This window comes from Martes martes (assembly GCF_963455335.1).
Source record: "Martes martes genome assembly, chromosome: 1".
Lineage (NCBI taxonomy): Eukaryota > Metazoa > Chordata > Mammalia > Carnivora > Mustelidae > Martes > Martes martes.
This window is the reverse complement of record NC_137888.1, coordinates 216143525-216160401: the sequence shown is the minus strand read 5'-3', so window position 1 is coordinate 216160401 and position 16877 is coordinate 216143525. Positions and strand designations below refer to the sequence as shown.

At 64.2% G+C, this 16877-nt stretch overlaps 1 protein-coding gene across 4 annotated transcripts; it reads right to left on the bottom strand.

Moving 5' to 3' along the window:
- Positions 1 to 3645: 3645 nt before the first annotated feature.
- On the bottom strand, positions 3646 to 16877 carry MOB3A (MOB kinase activator 3A). 4 transcript variants are annotated; one of them, XM_080814726.1, is made up of 5 exons: positions 16766 to 16877; positions 15907 to 16075; positions 8409 to 8956; positions 7074 to 7276; positions 3646 to 4610 (listed from the first exon to the last, which is right to left on the bottom strand). In XM_080814726.1, the coding sequence occupies exons 3-5, from the start codon at positions 8827 to 8829 to the stop codon at positions 4581 to 4583; spliced, it is 654 nt and encodes a 217-aa protein (XP_080670852.1). In that variant the 5' UTR covers positions 8830 to 8956; positions 15907 to 16075; positions 16766 to 16877; the 3' UTR covers positions 3646 to 4580. The 4 variants fall into 4 exon arrangements, with proteins under 4 accessions (XP_080670852.1, XP_080670851.1, XP_080670853.1 ...); XM_080814725.1 differs by having other exon boundaries at positions 15946 to 16075; positions 16766 to 16875; XM_080814727.1 differs by lacking the exon at positions 15907 to 16075 and having other exon boundaries at positions 16766 to 16872.

Genomic DNA, 16877 nt, shown 5'->3' with positions numbered 1-16877 from the left:
ATAACTAAGAATTAACTTAAAATAAATGTGCAGGGGGCGCCTGGGTGGCTCAGTGGGTTAAAGCCTCTGCCTTCGGCTCAGGTCATGATCCCAGGGTCCTGGGATCGAGCCCCGCGTCGGGCTCTCTGCTCGGCGGGGAGCCTGCTTCCCCCCCCACTCTCTGCCTGCCTCTCTGCCCACTTGTGATCTCTGTCTGTCAAATAAGTAAATAAAATCTTAAAGAAAAAAAAAAGAAATGTGCAGATATGAAATATCCAGATTAAGACGAAAAGTGGATTTGTGGCTGCCAGGGGCTGGGGGTGGGATGGGGAGTCACAGCTAACGGGGACGGGTTTCTTTTTTTAAGGGTGATGGAATGTTCTAGAATTTGATGGTGACGGCAACTTTTACAGCATGTCACATGTATCCACTTATTTTTTAAAGATTTCGTTTATTTGATAGAGAAACACAGCGAGAGGGAACACAAGCAGGGGGAGTGGCAGAGGGAGAAGCAGGCTCTCTGCCGAGCAGAGCGCCGGGCGTGGGACTTGATCCTAGGACCCCGGGGGCCATGACCTGAGCCAGAGGCAGACGCTTAACGACTGAGCCACCGGCCGCCCCACATATGTCCATGTAAAAAGCCACAGGAAGACAAAAGGGAAAGGCAGTGGGCAGAGCTGCCACGTGTCGGGAATGACGAAGGGACGTGTGCGGCCGGGGTAGATGGAGAGGTGTGCGGGCCACAGGGACTGACTGACCTTCCAGAAGGAACCTGGATACCCACACTGTTTAGCAAACTTATTATTTTTGCCAAAATCACAGAAGCAGTTTTTTGGGAACTTTATGTAATTCTGAAGTTCATCTGGACTATGTACGTAGAATGATCTAGAAAATACTAAAAAGCCAGCATAGTGAGGAACCGGTACCGCCCGATACCGTAATTCCTCTAGTTTATACCTGGAAACTGCAGGCGGGGGAGACGGGGGGGGGCGGTGGGGGGAAGGTCGGGGAGGAGCGAACTGAACTTCGGGGAAGGGTCACACTGTGCTGGGTCAGGGGCTTCCTTGTTATTTAAAAAATAAACATTTCTGGGGCACCTGGGGCGGTCCAGTTGGTGGAGTGTCCAACTCTTGGTTTCGGCTCGGGTCATGATCTCAGGGTTGTGGGTCAAACCCCACGCTGGGCCGAGCGCTCGGTGTGCTCGAGATTCTCTCTTCCTTTCCTTCGGCCTCTCCCCTGCATATGCTCTGTTTCTCTCTCTGTGTCAGGTAAATGGATTGCGGCGCCTGGGGGGCTCCGTGGGTTAAGCCTCTGCCTTCGGCTCAGGTCATGGTCTCAGGGTCCTGGGATCGAGCCCCGCATCAGGCTCTGCTCAGCGGGGATCCTGCTTCCCTCTCTCTCTCTTTGCCTGCCTCTCTGCCTGCTTGTGATCTCTGTCTGTCAAATAAATAAATAAATCTTTACCAAAAAAAAAAAAAAAAAAAGATATACTAGAGACCAGCAGACATTGTGTAACATGTGACAAATTATACATAAAGTTTTTTTAAATAAACGACTATATTAGAAGTATGTAAAGAGTTTTTTATAAATCAGTAAGACGGGACCACTTCCCAGTGGAAAAATGGACAAAGGATGTAAACCGGCAATATAAATGGTGACGTGCAGTGAAGAGGTTCTCCCATCCGACGGTAAGGCGCACGTGGCCTACCATCCGGCGCGGGGAGGGGTGCAAGGAGCCGGACCCACACACCGTGCGGACGGAAGCGTGAATCGGTGCCCCCTTTCTGCAGGGTACGCCGCAGCTCACCAGAATGGCCCACGACCCGACGCCCTCTGACACGGACACCGACGCTGGCGTTTACCTACATCCAGAATCGGGGGTATTGCTAAAGATTTGACTAGAGGAGAAGTTACTGTCCCAATCCTTACTGCCAACAACCAGTACTGTGTCCCCCGCTGGGCTCCCATATGGGACAGGCCTGCGGGGAGACGCGTGTGTGGGGGGGCTTGTCTGCGGGGCCTCCCCCGACCCCACCGTGTGTCCCCAGGCTCCCTCTCCACTTGGTGGTCAAGATGGGAACCAGCACCACGTTCCAAGACTCAGCCATTCGTTTTTATGAACCGGGGAGGATCCGAACCATCCCCACCTTGACCTTGGTTCCGAGCAGGAGCTGCGACGTCTGGGGACGCTGCTGACCAGGGCCCGTGTGACTGAGAAGCCGAGCGGTTCTCACAGGCCTCGGTGGCTCGTGGCTGCCACGCTGGCCAGGTGGGTCTGGGGATAATGCAGCCCCAGGGTGGAAATTTTCAGCACGGGGGCACCTGATCTAGCCGGCCTCAGCAAGCAGCTGCTGAGTTACAAGGGGACAGGGCTGGCCCAGGCACCAGAGGCAGCCTGCTGGGTCCCGTCCACCGACAGGACAGAAACTCACGCCGCTGAGCTGACAGTCCCCTGTGTGTGGGCCGGGAGGCCGCTCAGCCAGCCGTCTTGTCCCAGCAACACTGCCACTTCCCTCTCCCACCCCCTCCCAGTCCGGCCAGATTGCCAGACGCCAACACTTGTCCCCCATCACTTCTCTGGGTGGGACAAGTTCTGGGGCGACCCTCTGGGGATGGAGGGAGGAGTCCCTTGGGTGCCGGCCTCTGACTCTGGCGTTCCCAGTAGCCCAGGGCAAGAGGTGCTGGCCATTCTGTGGGTCAAACATTTCCTTCTAACGGGGGTCTGAGCCTGCCGAGGCCGCGGGTGACAGTTCACCACCAACGTAGGGCTTAAAACCACATGGATTGATTCTCAGACAGTTCTGGGCTCAGAAGCCCTAAAACCCCGGCGCGGGCAGGGCTGGTCCACCCGGGGCCCAAGGAGACACAGCGCCCGCCCTTTCCTGCCCGCGGCCCCTTCCATCCTCCCCGCCGGCAGCGAGGGGTCTCCGGGACCCCAGCCCTCTGCCTCCCTCTCGTGAGGACCTGGTGAGGACGCCGGGCCCCCTGGGAACCCAGGGTCACCCCCAGCTCAGGGCCCTGACAAGTTCCCCTCTGCCGCAGGAGGGGACACGTCCCAGCTCCCGGGGGGCCCAGGAGGGGACGTGTTTGAGGGACATTACAAATAACAGCTCCCAAATTCTTAGCGGGTTCTAGAAATTGCTGTGGTGTTTTGCACACTCAGTGGGCAGTGTCTTGAGGTCTTTCCAATAGCGTGTGAGTGCGGAGACGGGGCGCCCTCTGGGGGTGAACAGCCAGCCCCGCCCTGGGGCTCCGGCCCCATCGGTGCCCATTTTGCCAGAGGCCCCAGGCCGGACCCCCAAGAGGACGTGATCGGACCCCGTTTCCCACATCGAAGAAAGGGCTCCCCGGCTTTGCTCTCCTAATCCCTTCGGCGCAAGGCTCCCCGAGGCCCGGCTCCCTCTCGCGCGCGGCGGAAGGGCAGAGCTAAAACCGTATTTAAGGGTGACAGAAATGGGCGAGGGAGCAGGTGCCTGCCCCAGGGTCTCAGTCCTGACCTCCCCGCTCCCCACTCCGCAGTGGGGCGCTGGCAGCCCAGGGGGCACTTCGGCGGGTGCAAGCCCTCAGCCGGTGGGGACAAGGGCACCCCGGAGACAAAGGCGGTGGCAGGGCCCAACACCAGACCCTCGGGCCAGGGAAGCGGAAATGACAAGCAGCAGCCGAGGTATGTAGATGGCACAGTGTATTGCGGCTGGTGCGGGGACAGCCCGCAGCCCCAGGGGACACAGTGGTTTCGGTGCTGGCCGAGGTCCGGCGTCCAGAGGGAGCTCCATGCCAGGGGAAGGGCCTCCTCGAGCCGGGCCCCGGGCCGAGGCCGCATTAATTGCACTTGCTGACGCTGGGGGATGGCCGTGCTCCTGCGAGCGCCCCAGACGCCCAGAGGTACTCGGAGTCGGTGCGGTCCACGCTGGGAGGGCTGCCGCGCGGGGTCGGGGGTTGGGGGCACAGGCAGGATGGCGCTCCTGCGGTCGCTTCGGCGTGGCCCAGACGGGGCCCCCGATGTCCACGGCAGCCGGTGCCGGGATTCGGGTCCCGGAGCCGCACGGGGCCACGCGAACGCAGGGTTTCCACACAGAGCCGGCGCGCGCGGCAGAAGGGCTCACCGCAGCCACACGTTCGGCAAAATTCAACAGGTTCCAGCCCGGGACACGGAAGATGATCCGTCCCGTGTTATTCGTGAGAGAGAGGGGCCGTCTCTCTAAACAGGGAGAAAAATCCCATCATTCACGACCCATGAAGGGGGCCGGCTGGGGAGCAGGGGTGGGGATCCTGTCGTGCGAGTCACAAAGCGGACACGGGGCCACGAGGGCAAGTGCTAGGGGTTCACCAGTGGGTTTTCCCCGGTGCTCAAAACGCAGAGCCACGGAGTTCAAGTTCGACGCCTGCCGAGGAGATGTGAGCTCAGGGCGGCCACGTGGAGCCCCACGGCGGCTGCCCACCAGGACGGCGGAGGACGCCACCCCCGCGGTCAGTGCAGCCGCCCCGGACCGAGCTCGCTCACTGGGTGCGCTTTCTACAAAGCACAAGTCCGTGGTCTGGAGACGTGGCCGTAAGAGCGAGCGTCCCCCGGCACTGCCTCGGTGACTGCAGGGCCCAGGGGCTCAGTGGCACATCCGCGCGGTCATTTCTTTCTGTGAAGAACAAGCGGGACGTTAGGGACTGACACGAGGGGGGCAGAAACCACGCACAAATGGAGAAGCAGGGGAGCCGGTCTCCAGGGGGCCACGGGCCTCACTTAACGGCAAACCTTACGAACAACGCAACACACGACAGCACGCTGTCAGCCGGGGTGGCGCGCTCTTCGTGAAGGGCCAGAGAGGCCACGTCCTGGCCCCTGTGGGGGACCGCAGCCCCCTCAACACGGAAACGACTAGCTCCCTGCGTGCCAACAAATCTTTATTCCCCAAACCAGGCAGTCATCCCGGGGCCATAGTGTACTGATCTGTGCCTTCTACAGCGGACTGGACGCTGCAAAGAAACTTCTGGAAAACAGCCGGGAAATAAAGACGAGCGCTATGATACAGCCTTTAGACCCGGTGAGGGCAGCCTCGAGGGTCGTCCCAACAGATGAAGGCCAAATGCAAAAACTCTAGGTATGAAGGCATTCCGCCACCTTCTACGACAGGCCCCGGGAGCCTCGGTGCACAGGGCAGCCGGGCAGATCACCACCTGATTCCTTCCCACACAGCCTGGGGAAGTCCGAGCTTACACGCTTTATCCTCTGCCCGGCGCCAGAAAGAACTCGAGGCACTGGGCACCTGGGTGGTCGGTGAAGCGTCTGGCTTCGGCTCAGGTCACGATCTTGGGGTCCTGGGATCAAGTCCCGCACAGGGCTCAGCGGGGGGTCTGCTTCTCCCTCTTCCCTGACCACCCCCCGCCCACCCGCCGGTGCACGTGTGCGCGCGCTCTCTCTCAAATAAATAAAATTTAAAAAAACAGAAAACGCTCAGCATTGATGTGGGAGAAATGACGAAGGGATCAAGACGCAGAGTTGAGAAAAACCACCACCAAGCACATCACGGCACTGTGGGTTCCAGCTGTCAGCACTCTGACAATACTACATGGATGGAGGTGACCGTCACGTACAGGCACCCATCCTGAGGTGAAGAGGTCAGCAGCATTCGCATCCACAATGGTGTGGACCCTTCCTCTATCCAGTTCCAGAACTTTCCACTGGCTCAGAGTAAACCCTCCCCCTGTTAGGCAGAGCCTGCAAGGACACAGAGGCATTGGGAGCGGCTGTGTGAAGCGGAGTTTAACAGTCATCGAAAGGGGACAAAAACAGTTCAAAGACCTGAATCCATGTGGAAATCACTAAAAAAGAAGAGGAAAAAACAAAATGCCCACATGGGGGTCCTGGGGCCGTGCAAGGGAAGCCGTGGGACCCTAGAGTGATGATCTCAGTCCCCAGCCGCTGCCCCGCAAGCCCAGGGCCCGCAAGCCCCTGAAACATTCTAGCTTTTCTGTGCTTGGGGGGATGCCCCCACCCCCCGGAATGGCCCTTGGGGGCTCTGACCACCGGCCTCACCGGGAACCCTTGTGAGCAGGGGTGGTGGTGGCCGGTGGGGACCTGGAGAGGAGTCCTGCCACCCTCTGACCTCCCAGTTCTCGCTAAAAGCCCACCGCAATGTGGGAGAGCAGTGGGCGAGGGGCCTGTCCCCAGGCTGGGACCCACAGGGATGGGGCCCGCAAAGGCCCAGCTGGAGGGCTGTTTTGAGGGAGCTGTGGGCTGGGGAGTGCCAGCCAGTGGGGCTGGGGCTTCTTGGGGGGACGGAATATTCTGGATAAGGGCCGATGACGTCGGAGCACCGTGGGAATGTGTCCCACGCGGCGGACAGCTTGCACGTGTGTGAAGTCTACCTCAACGAGGAATCAGTCACTGCCTGCTCTCTGGCCAGGGGACACCGAGGGCCCCCCAAGCTGCCCGCACTCTGGAGACCCCCGGCGTCTCCCACAGGGAAGGGGGGGCAGCCGCGGGAGGGACCGGCCTCCTCCAGGCACCCCGCCCCCGCGATGGCTCTGGGCTGCGCGACAGGAGTGACCTCCCCGGGGGGTGGGGGACCCCCGGGATTCAGGGCGTCTCGGGGGCACCGGCGTGCACCTGGGCAGCCGCATCCCAGCTTGCCCACCAGCGTGGCGGGGACCCAAGAAAACCCCAAACCACCGCAGCGGCTGGGTCCCCGACGCCGGGGATCCAAGCGGCCCCGATCTGTGGCCACACCCACCAGCTTGGGCCCAAACCCCGGGAAACAATCTCCGCTGGCTGTGCTGGCTGCGGGGCTGCCCGTGGGGCCCGGACCCAAGCCGGGCCCGAACGCCCCGCCCCTCCGGCTGCGGCCCCGCCCCTCCGGCTGCGGCCCCGCCCCTCCGGCTGCGGCCCCGCCCCTCCGGCTGCGGCCCCGCCCCTCCGGCTGCGGCCCCGCCCCTCCGGCTGCGGCCCCGCCCCTCCGGCTGCGGCCCCGCCCCTCCGGCTGCGGCCCCGCCCCTCCGGCTGCGGCCCCGCCCCTCCGGCTGCGGCCCCGCCCCTCCGGCTGCGGCCCCGCCCCTCCGGCTGCGGCCCCGCCCCTCCGGCTGCGGCCCCGCCCCGCGCTCACCAGCGGCTCCAGCTCCTTGGTGTCGATGAGGCCGAACTCGCGCACGAAGTAGTAGAAGTGCTTGTAGCACGTGTTGACGTGCGCCTCGGAGCCCAGCTGCGCGATGCGGTCGAAGTGGTGGATGTAGACGTGCACGAACACGCGGAACAGCCGCGACAGGATCTTCTTCACCACCTGCAGGAAGTTCTTGGGGAACGGCGTGCCTGCGCGCGGGGCCGGGGGTCAGCCGGGCTGCCGGGGAGCCCCCGCCGCGCCCCCTGGGGCCAGGCCCGCCCCGGCCTCCCCTTGCGACCGCCGGAGAGGGGTGTCTGCGGGCCCTCCTCGTCCCGGGCCTGGGCGCGCGTTTCGGCTTGGCCGGTTTTACTGAATCAAACGGGACAGCCCGTCCACAGGCCGCTGGACGCTGACGGCCGTCCCCGAGGGTTCACTCTCCACCTCCGCGGCGTCTACTCGCGGACACAACCTGCCTGCCCGCCGCGCCCCAGGCCCTAACTCGGATGACGGAGCTCAGTGCTTCTCGCCTTCCCTTTTCTCCATGGTACTCACGTGCCCCTCCTGGGGGGTCGCAATCTGTGCGCTGGGCACCCCCACGTGCTCCTTCTGCCCCCCCCCCATTCCCGGGTCTCCGTTCCACAGCACAGACAGCTGCAGCGGCACCAGCGGGTGGGGGCCCTGACCGGAGGGAACACACGGGCCCCCACCCTCCCCACAGGGACCCTGCCGGCTAACGGTGGGTGGGGGGCACACACGGAGACAGCAGCGAGCTCATGGGGTGCCCGGGCCAGGCCCCCACACAGCAGAGCCCACACAGCGGCTCCCCAGCAGGGAGACGGGCGCGGAGCCGAGGGTGAGCAGGAAAGAAAAGCCTCTCCGGGAGCTGTGTGTGACAGGCCCGGCCTGACCCCGCACTGGGACGGCTGGGGAGTGACCGCTCTGGGGAAAGGGATTCCTTGCAGGTGATGGAGGGTTCTGGAATTAGGCAGTAGTGACGGTTGCACAACTCGGCAAACATACTGACAACTGAGCGAATGGACCCAACACAGAGCTCAGCGAGAGTGGCCAGACCCAGAAGGACCCGTCCCGCAGGACCCCACTCCCAGGAGGGCCCCAGAGGAGTCCCGTCCACACGGACAGAGAGGAGAGCGTGGGAATCGGGGCTGGGGCAGGGGTGGGGATGACGGCTGATGGGGGCCAGGCCGCTCTCGCAATGGTGGAATGTTCTAACACTAAACAGCACTGAACTGTACACTTTAAATGGGCAGACGTATGAATGTAGATTCCCCCGGACGGAGGAGAGCACTGGGCCTGGCCCGCCCCCCACGCCCCGTGGCTCACCGACGTGGGTGGGGAAGAGCTCCTCGTCGTTGATCTGCACCTCGACCCAGTCCATGAGCAGATCCATGTAGCGGGGGGCCGACAGCGCCGTGGGCTTGCGGAACTGGTGCTCGTCCTGCCAGCGGTACTCGTACTTAGGGCCGCCCGACATGACCGGGCACGACTGCTCCGTGCACCCGTCGCCGATGGTGCCGTAGATGAGGTTGATGCGGTTGAAGAAGTCCACCACGTGCACGGCCACCCAGTCGTTGAGCTCCTCGCCGGGGGGCAGCTGCACGGCCAGCTTCAGGTCCAGCCCTGCGTTCAGCGACGCTTGTGCCTTCTTGTGCAGCTCGAACCGCTGGGTGCCCGGCTCGAACTTGCGCTTGGGACGGAAGGTCTTGTCCTTGTTGAACACTTGCTTCAGGAAGGGGTTGGACATGTTGGCCCCCTGCCCGGTCGGCACGCTCCCCGGCGACACCTCCGCAGACGGGCCCGGCCGGGACGCTGGTGTCGGGTGGCCGCCGAGGGGACGGGAGATCCGCTGCACCCCGGGCCCTCCCTGAGACCTGCAACACAGAGGGGGGGACCGTCAGCTGGTTCTGGAAACGCCGCTCTGGCGCTGGCCTCCAGAGCTGGAAAGCATGATTTCCGTTTCTGCACTGCCTCCAACCCCTCGCTGCACTGGATGCCCCCCTTTCGCACCTGAGGACGTGTGCAAAGACCCCATTCCCGATGGCGGACGTGAATTCTGGGGGGACACTCTCTACCGCAGTGCCCGTCTCAGAGGCCTGGACGAGCCTGTCTGGGTCCGGCCTGTCCAACATGGGACCGTGACGCGTGCCCGCTGGCTCCCCAGGGATGAGGCCCTGCCGCGAGAGCCCACCTCGCCTGGTCCCTCCTCCAGCCTTCTCTGTGCCCGGCGTCCTCCTCGGTTACATGTGGACAGTGCAGACCCCCTTCAGAGAGCACGAGGGGATGCGATCGAGTACATGAGGCGGCGAGCAGGCTCATACTGGGAGCGCAGTCACCAGGCCGTGCCCAGGGCCATCCCCACCCCGCACCACCCTGCACACTCCCGGGGGCACGGGCCAGGCTAAGACAGCGGGGCTGGGGATGGGGAAGGCCGGGCGCCCAGGGGAGCCAGCGGGGTGGAGGTTGCGGGAGGTGACCAGGCGGAAGGCGCAGAAGGGGAGGTCTGGGGAGAACCGGGAAGCCGAAGGACCCGCCGGCGGCCCCACCCCACCTCGCACACAGCGCGCCCAAGTCACCGCCACGTTACAGTCCACGCCCACCCGCCCGCCCTCTGCTGAAATCATGGGGTTCGTTCCTCTGGCTCCGAACTGGCTGGTCGTCAAGCAGCCTGTCCCTCCAGACGCGGCACGTTGCTGTAGCGAATTACCACACACCTAGGGCTCCTAACAGCCCAACTCCAGAAAGTTCAGGAGGCCCCGCATCTGGAATGGGATTCCTGGGAGCTCCTGCCTTTCCCGGCTTCTGGAGGACCCCCCCATACCCTCTGGCCTCTGTTTCCCTCATCAGATCTGCTTCTATGGGGACGCCCTCACCCCCCAGGACCCAGGGCAGCCCCTGCAGAGTGCCCGGCTCGTTGTCACCAGTGCCGCGGAGAGCGGAGCCAAAGGGAGGAGCACAGGCATCCCGGGCCCAGACTCCTGCGGGGCCGAGAGGGTGGACACAGTGTCCCCAGGACGACAACGTCGGGCTGACGACAGGGACGCCCGGCTACCAGCAAACACGCAGTTAGAGCTTCCCCATGACTCCCGCAGGTGCAGCCCCCGAGAAGACACCCCGAGAGCCGGCGTCCCTCCCGCGGGGCCCGCCCTCCTCCACCTGCTTGCCCAGACCCTGCAGCCGAAGGCCAGGCGGGCTCCCCGAGCCGGTGATGGATGCCAGATGCCGCGCATCACGCGCCGACGGCCTAAACCAGCGCCGGTGCCGGGACGCCCGTGTCCCCGTGGCTGCCGGGAGGCTGGAGCTAAGCCCACCTGCAGGCACCTGGAGCGGAGGGGCTGCGGCGCTCACGCGGAGCCTGGAGAGCCGGTCCTCCCGGGGTCAGCGAGGGGTGTGGGGGCCGAATGGGAGGCGGCAGCCCAGGTGGAGCGACCCACCCCCCACAGCTGCCCAACCCGGCCAGCGTGGCCTCGTCCCTGGTGTGAACCCGGGGCCCCACTCTCAGGGCTCAGGCGGCGCCTGATGTGCCCTGGTCAGGGGAGAGGATGTGGTAGGAGGAATAAAGGCCCCAGAGACATCCCCGACTTGGTCTGGGACCTGCAGACGTGTCCCCTCCCGCGGCAGAGGGGACCGTCACGGCCCCAAGGTGGGGGTGATGCTGGGTTCGGGGCCCGGCATCCCCATGAGGTCGTCACGAGAGGGAGGCAGAGGGTGGGGGTCCCGGAGACGGGCAGACCCCGCGCTGCCGGCGGGGAGGATGGGGGGGGCGGGGGCCAGGAAAGGGCGGGAGCCGGGTCTCCCTGGGGCCCGGGGGGACCAGCCCTGACTGCGCCATTTTGAACTTGTGACTTTCAGAACTGTGAGATGATAGATCCATGTTGCTTTAGGCCACGAATCTGTGGCCACTCGCTACAGCAGCCCCAGGCCACGCACGGTGTCCCCCGGCGCTGGCTGGGGTAACTGCTGACGACGCCGGCCAGGCCCTGGTCGCACAGGGGCTCGGGGGCTCCCCTTCTCTGCACTGACAGGCGAAGTCCGACCGTCTTGTGGGCCCAGCTGTGCAGCGCGGGCACCAGAAGGTCTGCTCGAGGCAGGATAAACCGTGCGGAACACCGGAGGGGAGCATGTGGGACAGAAGAGCTGGCCACGGACGACGGGGCCGGGGGGATGAGAGAAACCCCAGTGGGAGGGGGAGGGAACCACCGCTCCCCACGAGAACGGCCGTCACCACGAAGGACAATCACGGTGTCAGTGAGGACACACAGACACGGGTCCCCTCACGCGTGGCCGCTGTTGCGGAAAGAGCCCGGCAGTTAGACGGAGCCACCTCCCAGGTCCATGCCCAAGACAAGGGAAAACACACGTCCACACGGAAACGTCACATGCAAACGTGTGTCCCCGGCAGTACGATCTGGGATAATCACCGAAGGGTGGAAATGACCCAAATGTCCATTAACAGGTGAATGTGTGATCAAGCTGTGTCCCTCGCACGGGAGCGTCCCCGGGCGTGGACAGGAGCGAGGCACCCCCATGCGCGGCCCCGGGGACGGACCCCAAGCCCACGACACGCAGGGAGGGACCCAGACACAGAAGGCCACATGGGGTGTGAGTCCACGCAGGTGACACGCCTAGACCAGGCCCCTCCATGGACAGGAAGGGGCCTGTGTGGGGTGATGGGAGACTGTGGATGCGACCAGCGGTGGCGGCTGTGCACAGCCACGACGAACTGAAAACACGAAGCCACGTGCTGCCGGCGAGCAGGGGGTTCGGCCCGTGGACCGTCTCTAACAGCTCTGACTCCCTGGTGGGGAAAGAGGCCCGAGGGGAGCCCGACCCGGCCCCCGACAGAACTGGTCAGCAGCCCCGCGGCCACACCGCAGCCGCTCCGGAGTTGCTCCCGGAGCAGAGACGCAGGCGACGGTCCGTCCGAGGGAACGACCTCCGGCGGCTGCTCCGAGGCCACCCCCGCGGGCCATCGACCCAGCCTGAGGGTTTCCACTGGCTCCCCGCGCCGGCTCTGGCCGCCCCACCCCTTCCTGCCGCTGTGCTGACTCCGGCTGGGCACATCCTGGTCACTGTCTGAGAACAGGGTGGCCCCCCGGACAAAAGGGAAAACGGGCCCAGACTAGATCAGCCCCCTGGGCCCTGCTAACATCAAGGTATCCCGGGCGCTGAGCAGCAGCCCCAGTTATGAGGACCCCAGGTGTCCCCAGACACTGCCCAGTGTCCCTTGGGGGGGGAGTCACCTGGCCGAGAGCCTGCATTAGAGGACAGTGACTCCCTGCTACCCGGTTAACCAGTAGTCAGGACGCCTGGACAGGGAGGAACCAGAGCTCAAACCCGGGCTGTGGGGGTGAAGCCACCATACGTCCCGCCAGGCCAAGCGCCTCCGTGGCAAACCACCTGTCCATTGTTCAGGCGTCCCTCGGTCTCACCCCAAGGCCAGGGCACCCCCGGGACCGGGGCTGTTCCCCTACCGCAGCCCTGCTCACAACCCATGTGTGTGCTTTCCAGGCCCCAGGCCCGGGCAGCAGACCCTCCTGGTCTCGGGAGGTGGGCACAGCCCCGGGCACCCAGAACCTGGATGGAGGGAGGTGGCGCCCCAGAGCACGCAGCCCCACTCGCCCACCTGTAGCCCAGATCTCTCTACACCGTGGGCGGGTGCCCTGGACAGGCCGGGCGGGGACCCCCGGGGCCCCACCCGAGACCGCGGATGCCCAAGCGGCCTGCCTCCCTGCCCCGCTGGTTGATCGCACACCTGGCCACTCTCGGGCCACCCTGGGCACAGGTCAAGGGGCAGCGACCCCCTGCAGGCCGACTGGAAGAGCAACTCACCCCGGCTCCGCCGCCCGAGAGCAGGGCCCCTGCTTCCTCATTCACGGCCGCGCTTCAACCCGCAAACCCCCTTCCGCTTGAGCGCGCCGGGCGGGGGCTGCGTCCCCATCCGGCCGGACCGGGGCCACTGCGGCTCCTGCTGGGTGTAGCCTGATTTCCGGGCCTCTCGTGCACCCCGCAGCTCAGCTGCACCTGGACAGCAGTCCCAGGACAAGGGAAAGGCACCCCGCCAGCACCCCGTTGTTGCCTCTCTGGGGCCTCTCGGGGTGGCTCTGGGAGCTTAGCTTGCGACCACGTCACTAGGGACCCGTGACCCGCACAGTTGGAAGCGGGCTGTGCGAGATGGCGGGGGGGGGGGGCTCCCCTGAGGGAGGGTCTGTCCGCGTGCCTCCAGGCCTGGGACCAACGTGCGCCAGGCCGGTTCTGGAAGATGGTGGGGCGGGCAGCTCTCAGGGCTCCTGCCTGCTCTTGGTGTCCTCTCAGAATGGGCGAGGAATTTTTTAAGCGGAAGCAATGATCTTCTAAAAAACTTCCCTGATGGGAAGAATTCCCCTCCGAAACAAAGGACTTTCTATGGGAAACACACGCGCCCCGTGGCCGAGGGGTGGCCGGCCACCTCAACGTGCCCTTGCCTTGAGAAGTGCTGCAGGGGGCGACCCCCCCATCGAACCCGCAGCCCAGGTTACAGGCTCTTCCCAGACACCTCCGAGGACAGCGCGGGGGAAGGTGGGACCGGCTTCTTGGGTTCAAGGCTAAGGGCTCCACGGGTGGCCCAGATCTTCCCTCAAAGGAGACATGGGCGGTACTCAGAAACCTCCAGACTGATGAAGGTAAGCCGGCAAAACTCCCCACCCCCATCCCACCCCCTCCTCCCCCTCTTTTCTTCTGAAAACCAAACAAAACCCAGTTCCTCCAAGCAGCTGCCTTGCATGACCCTGCCGGGGAGAAGCAGTGGCCCCTGCCACTTCCTTCCGGTGTCTGTGTCCTGCTTGGGCGGCAGCCACGTCCCCACTGCAGGGACGCTGCCTGGAGCAGGGCAGGGGCCTAGACCGACAGGCCACAACCGTCAAAGTCAGCCCCGTGTGTCCTCGATCAGCATGCCGGCCCTGGCTCCCGGCCGGCCACCCAAGAGTTTGGCTGGAAGATGCTCGAAGCCCGGGACCGGTCCTGTCCAAGAACGCCGCACCCCAGAGCTGTCTTCCACCAAAGAAATGTTGATTTTTTAAAGACCAGCATAGCTCCCGGGCGGGGAGCCACCAGGTGGGAAGCCGCCCACCTCCCTGCAGGACCCCCAGGACGGTGGCTCCGGCCCCTCCCCCCACCCCCACAGGGTGTGGCATTCTACCCGCATTTGGCCCTCCTGTCTTTGCTTCTGGGGTGAAGTTCCCCAATTTGTTTTGTAGGAAGGCAGGAAGTGGTTTGCTGAGAACACAGCAGGCCAGGTGCTACCACGGGGTTCTGCATACTCAGAGCGCCCGATAATCCTTTTATAGTCGACTGTGATGTAATTCATGTACTGCAAATAACTTCTAAAGTATACAATTCAGTGGTTTGTAGTACAATCAGAGAGGAGTGTAACCATCATAATTCTAGAAGATTCTCAGCACCTCAAAAGAAACCCTGTGCCCAGCCACAGTCACTCCCCATCGGTCTGTTATGGGTAGAATCGTGTCCCCCAAAACATACCCGGCACCTGTGACTGGGACCTTCTCTGAAAATAAGGTCTTTGCAGATATAAAGATGAGGTCACGCTGGGCAGGGGAGCCCCAAGCCCAATGACAAGGGTCTTTAGAAGAACACGGAAATCTGGACGCAGACACACAGAGAAGTGGGCCATGGGACCAGGGCGGCAGAGAGGGCGCACAGGTCTACAAGCCGAAGGACGCCTAGGATCGCCCGGAACCCCCAGAAGCTGGGAGAGGCAGGAAGGGCGTCAGAGTCAGAACAGTCACAAATAGAAGTGGGGCCTGGATGCGAGCCCAGCTGTCCTGAGCCTCCCACCTGCGCTGCCCCAGGCAGGAGGGGACACCGGGCACACACGGGCCTGTGCGGACCCTGCCCCTCCCCCTGCGCCTTCCCCACCCGGGGACAGATGCCGAAATACTGTTTGGCCCCTGTCCCCTGGGGCAGAGAAAGCAGAGCGTGAAAGCCAGCCCGGGGCCTCCTGGTTGGCCTGGGGGCTGCCTCGCCTCTCGCTGGATCTGCCCTTTCCGCTGAAGCTATCTGAAGCTCGAAATTCTAGGAAATCAGGAACGGGGCTCTCCCGCTGGGGCACGTCTAAAACTTCCCAGAGGTAAAGCCCAAGGTCTGAGCCAGCTGCTCGGGGAGTCTGGGTTCAAGCTCCATTTCGCCACGCGCCGGACAAGGCAGACCCGCTCCTGGGACCGGGCTCGCCGCGGACTTGGCGCCGAGCGCTCCTGGCTCGGCAGCGCCTGTGCAGACGGACAAGCCCGCGTAAGGTGGCTTAGGAAACAGCTCAGGAACTGAACCAGCATTTCTGAGAACTCCCCGAGGAAGGCAAAGAACCACCATTGCTCCTGCTGAGAGAGGAGCGAGCGCAGCCGGAACTCCCTCCCGGGCTACCGGGCACGCCTGGCGCACAGACTCCACGACAGACTCCACGCCCGTCAGCCTCCCGGGATGGAGACGGGGACGTGCCCTGCCTTCAGGGAGGTTCAGACAAGAACTCCGCAGCCCCGCAGAGAACCGAGGAAGCTCAGTGGCGCGTCCCTGAGCCAGAGCAGCCGGGCTGCGTGCGGCGCCGACCGGGAGGCCCGGGGTCACCTCCGGCCCGTGTTCATCATGTCCCGGTGGTGGCCCGCCACCTGTCGCAAACACCGGGCTCTGGCGGGGAGGCTGGTCATGGGGGAGGCTGTGCATTTAGGGGGAGAGGGAGCCTGGGGGAGCTCCACCTTCTACTCTGCCTCGGAACCTGAAATAAGCCGGGTTTAAACAAAATTATAACCAACACTAACTCACGCACACCCAGCACCTGGTTACGAGCTTGCGCTAGCCCCGGTCAAGAACTCACGCCCGCCGCGGAGACCAGTGAGTCCTGTGGCAGCAGGAGCCGGATGGACGTTTGCGGAAGGAACGTCACAGAGAACGCTGGGAACGTGACGCGAGCCGTGGGCAGAATCTCGCACTGTCCGGTAGCCTTGCTAAAAAGTGGAGAAGTGAGGTCACTGCTAACACCGCATCCTGTTTTACCCAGGAATGCCAGGATGCCATTCCCACACCTAGCAGATGCACCAAATCTTACGGTCATCTCATCTTTTTTTTTTTCTCTGGCAAACATGCTGTGTCTGGGACTCAGTGAGTAGGCGGCACCCACCCCTCAGCTGAGACTCTGCAGGGGTGAGGGACACGGGAAGCCACGTGGGCAGATGGCCCGGAGCAGGGTGTTGCGGGAGGTGCGAGCCTGCAGGGGGAGTGGGGGGCGGGCAGGACGTCCACTTGGTCTGTTCTCATCCACGGTCAGTAGACGGTTCAGTGGCTTCTGAGAACGGGCCCAACAGGTGGCCACAGGCACCCGGGGACACACTGGACGGAGGACTTCGGGGGAGGCCGCAGTGCGCTGCCCTAGCGTGGGCCGGGGGTGTGGCCCTTCCTATCACTCCGGGCTGAGCCCGTAACGGGGGCTAGTGAGGGCCCGGGCTGTCCTGCGGTAGAGCAGGAGGGAAGCCGCGGGGCACCTGCCCCAGAATCGAGGGCAAAGCCGGAGAGCAAAGCGTCAGGCCGCTTCCGCTCCGGCATCGTCCCCGCCGGAGGGATCCCCCGCCCCGCCGCCCGCGTCCGTCCCCCCCCTCCGGCCTCCCGCCGCCCGCGTCCGCCCCTCCCGAGGGACCCACCTGCAGGCTCACGTCCAACCGGCCGGGCGGCGCTCGCGGCTGTCCGGCGCCCGCCGCCCCGTCGCCTCCGCCGCCCCGGAGCCACAGAGCGCAGCGCCCGCCCCGCCACCCC